Source organism: Juglans regia, chromosome 13 (genome assembly GCF_001411555.2).
Source record: "Juglans regia cultivar Chandler chromosome 13, Walnut 2.0, whole genome shotgun sequence".
NCBI classification, from domain to species: domain Eukaryota; kingdom Viridiplantae; phylum Streptophyta; class Magnoliopsida; order Fagales; family Juglandaceae; genus Juglans; species Juglans regia.
In genome coordinates, this window is record NC_049913.1 from 21,754,142 (window position 1) to 21,758,126 (window position 3,985).

The 3,985-nt window shown below is 37.1% G+C and overlaps 1 protein-coding gene across 1 annotated transcript; it reads right to left on the bottom strand.

The window, feature by feature from the left end:
* Positions 1-890: 890 nt before the first annotated feature.
* On the bottom strand, positions 891-2,003 carry LOC109005749 (protein FAR1-RELATED SEQUENCE 4-like). The gene is made up of 2 exons (XM_018984798.1): positions 1,802-2,003; positions 891-1,591 (listed from the first exon to the last, which is right to left on the bottom strand). Exons 1-2 carry the CDS (start codon positions 2,001-2,003, stop codon positions 891-893), a joined length of 903 nt encoding a protein of 300 aa, XP_018840343.1.
* Between the last annotated feature and the right edge of the window lie 1,982 nt (positions 2,004-3,985).

Sequence of the window (3,985 nt, forward strand, 5' to 3'; positions counted from 1 at the left end):
CAAAATCAACATTTGAACCTGTTATTGGCAATGAACTAGTAAATAAGACACATATAATTATAGAAATTAAGTACCTATTGAAGAAGTAAACCATTTTAATAGACAATAAAGTTCGTCCAGTAAGAACCTGTTTGGGTCAAAGATAAGTTGCGTGTCTGCTCGCGATAACATCTAGTCATCTCATGTATCTTCTTCTTTGCATCTTCAAATTGCCCGTTAGAATTTTTCGCATAAGTTATCATCCCATAACACATATTCAACAGAATTGAATATCTATTACAATTCGGCCTCTGATCCCCCTTCATCATAGCTACTGGGGTTTAACGTGTATCTTCGATTGATGTCTTTTCTCCATTGGTCTAGAATGTACCTATCTGGCAATGATTTTATACCGTTAGCTTTAAATATGGCCAAAATATGCCTACATAATATCCTCCTCATCTGAAATAACCTACATGAACACTTAGCATTGCAGTCTTCCTCATTAAAGTCCACTGAATATTTAACCAGTTTACTGAACTCCTCAATGTGAACTTCATCTTCTACCAAATAACTCTTCAATACACCATCCGATGTAAGTAGAGATGGATCCAAATCGATCTCACCTATTACTTGCTGCTGAACTTCCCTAAATTCAGCATTAGTGTACATCTCTTAGAATTTATTTTCCATTGGGGATCTAGATACACAGGGAGTGGTTTGGCTAAATGACTGGAATCCGCATGATTTTCATTCTCAATTTTATTCCTCATCACATTGTCAAACTGGTCGACAAACTCCTTCAAGTTTGTCTTTGAATGAACATAACCGTAAAAAAAAGCATTCATACTCTCACTGTGCTGGGTTGTACTCATTCCAGCCTAAAAGTGCTCTCGAGGGAATACCAATACTCAATGCTCACGCTCCGCATATAAACTCTTCAACCACGTATTCTCATGTAAGTCGTATGTGTTAATAAACCCATCCCAACATTCCTCAAACTCCTCAATTGTTTGTGTGTCGTACACACATTTCATCAGTTGAGTTTTCAGCCCATTTCTGTAGGTAGCATATGACTCAAACTTCTCAGGGACTTTCTTTAATATATGCAACATACATAATCTATGTCGAGTTTCAGGAAAGATAATAGTAATTACATTTTTCATTGCTATGTTTTGATCAATAATAATAGCCTTTGGAGCTATACCGTCCATACACTGCGACCAGGTTTGGAACAGCCACGTAAAGGTCTCCGTGTCCTCTCTGGAAATCAACCCAGCTCCCAAAAGAATCGACTGCCCATGGTGATTTACACCAACAAACAGTGCAAAGGGCATCCTATACCTATTCGTCAGGTATGTGGTGTCGAATGTGACCACATCACCAAAATACTGGTAGGCTACCCGACTACGTGGATCTGCCCAAAAAACATTCTTTAACCTTCCGTCATCGTCTAAATCCATCAACACAAAAAACCCGTTATTCTTGTATTGCATCCTCATAAAATAATCTCGAAGTGCTCCAGCACCAACAGCACCAAGTCGTAGATATCGTGCTTTGTCGATGTAATTGCGACAATCCTTTTCAAAAAATGTGAGGTTCTCGAAGCCACCTACGCCAACGACAAGAGATCTGTAACTCTTATTCAGTCGGATGCCAGCTAAGTCGTTTGTGTTTATGACTCTTTTAACTGTCTTACTCACTTATCTGTTACATCGAAAAAAGCGGGATTTCATTGGGTTAAAGCCATGATTATGTGTATTATGGACTGTTGTCAACCGCATCTTTCCCTTGACTTTTAAGACATTAATTCTTGCCTTACAGTCCATTTTTCCCGTCTGACATGGGTTGGCGACATTGGAATTCTTATTTCGGGCCTTCCCTCTCTGTAAACAACCAAGGGTGACATATCTGACACTTTGATTCTCTGACCTCTCACTCCTTTGTGTCATCACCCCAAATCCGCATTTTTTAACATAATGTTTATAATAGCTCAACAAATCTTCAAACGAATTGAACTCCATCCCCGACTTTGGCTCCTCAATGATATTATCACATCCGATGATGGCATTACTTGTGGTGTACTAGTAGTGCCATCGTCAGTTTTCTGTTCATCTGGTCTATCTAACAGAATTTCTTTATCTACTCTAGGAGAAGTACATGGCGCTTCAGTTTCTAGACAAACGGATCTATCTTCTTGACCAACTCTTGCGCTCGTTGTGGAACTTGTAGCGATAAATGGCCTCGGAGGTCCCATCCCATATTGAAATGGGTAACCAATGTTTTGCTTAAAACAAAAAAATAAAAACATTTAAAATGCTTCAAAACTAATTAACTTATAACTAAAAGACAAGAAGGAAGTTGAAAAATCACCTTAATGGTGCTTGGATTTTTGTTTCCATCTGGATATGGCAGGAAAGCTGGTAACTATGCAGACACTGGTTTAAAGTAACCGTGCATGTAATTTGGATAGTTTAGTAGACCAGTTTGAGGGATATCCTAACATAATAATAATAATAATAATAATTAGGATGTTAAACATTGAGTTGCAATAACTTTTTTAATTATGAAATAACATACTGAACTTGAGGAATTAGAGCTAGATGGTGTTAGCGGAGATGGGTGTTCTTCTCATTTTCCCATGCCCTGTACAAGTTGTTCAATATCCAAGGTCAGCCTTTGATAAGTTTTCAGGAAAATTATTTCAATCGACCAAGAGTGAAGACTAATATTGTACATACTTCATCTACTAAAAAAAAACTTATCCTAATTTTATTATCATCAAATAAGATTTACACACGCCATACATGATTGATGCATTTGTTTGTGAATTAATGACAACTAATTATGCAAGTTGGAAAACAACTAATTCGTGGATATCATCCTGTCACATCGATCTACTTGAAATTATATATATCCGATCGATCATCCATTGAATTAATTAAGAGGCTAAAAGAAGGTAGCCTAGAAATTAAGTTCAACACTCTTTTTCAAGTTTGAACTGTTGATGATTTTGGTTGCATGGTTCTCAATTATAATCATCCATTGGCTGTTTTGTAGAATTGAACTAAAGTACACGAGGAAAAAAAATTATCATCTTTCACCCAACATCATTGTTGATCAATTGGCACTCCCTAGCTAACCAACCCATGCAATATATTCAAAGGCAAGCATGACTTTTTTTAAAGGACCACATTGATCAAACTTTACCAACATCAATCTTCAATATTTTGAATATTATTGGGTAATGTATTAATTCTTTTGTATGCATAGGAAAATAAAAAGATCATTTGATGATCTACTCCAAACATTTTATATATTTAACAATAACTAAACCATAATAATTATTAAATAATCAAAAAATTAATATTTTTAGTCAATAAATTTCTACATATCTAACTCTATGCAATGCAAAAATTTTGTATTTAACAATATAGTTCTTCTATGCAGTTAACTCTATGCAGCAAGCGTTTTTGTTAACAATATTTAATCTAAATCAGAACATGCTGTGGAAGAAACAAACCAATTAAATCCCAACATGCTTGATTGTTTATCAGTGACCAAAACATTTAATCAAATGATAAAATTGCAGATTGAATCATGTAGTGGTGGTGACAGTATGGGACGAAGATGACCCACGAAAGCTAACCCATGAAACGAAACTGACCCACGTCCGTGACCCGAGATGCTGGCCCAAGGATATGACCTGAGATGCTGGCCCATGAAGCTGACCCAAACTAAGCCCCACCAAGCTGGCCCAAACAACGCTCGGGCTTGACCCAGCCCAACCTGACCGACCTTACATTTCGGTACCCAACGCAGTTGGATCAAGTTGGATCGAGGTACAAATGGTGCGAACTGGGTTTCAATCTAAAGATGGGTTTCAATCGACGAAGAAAGCTTGGCAAATGGCTCAATCGTCTTTGGTCTCGCATGTAGAGGAGCAGAAGCAAGAAACGGAAGAATGAAATAGGTTTCAAGTCCGCTTTCTCTTGTTTTCATTTTG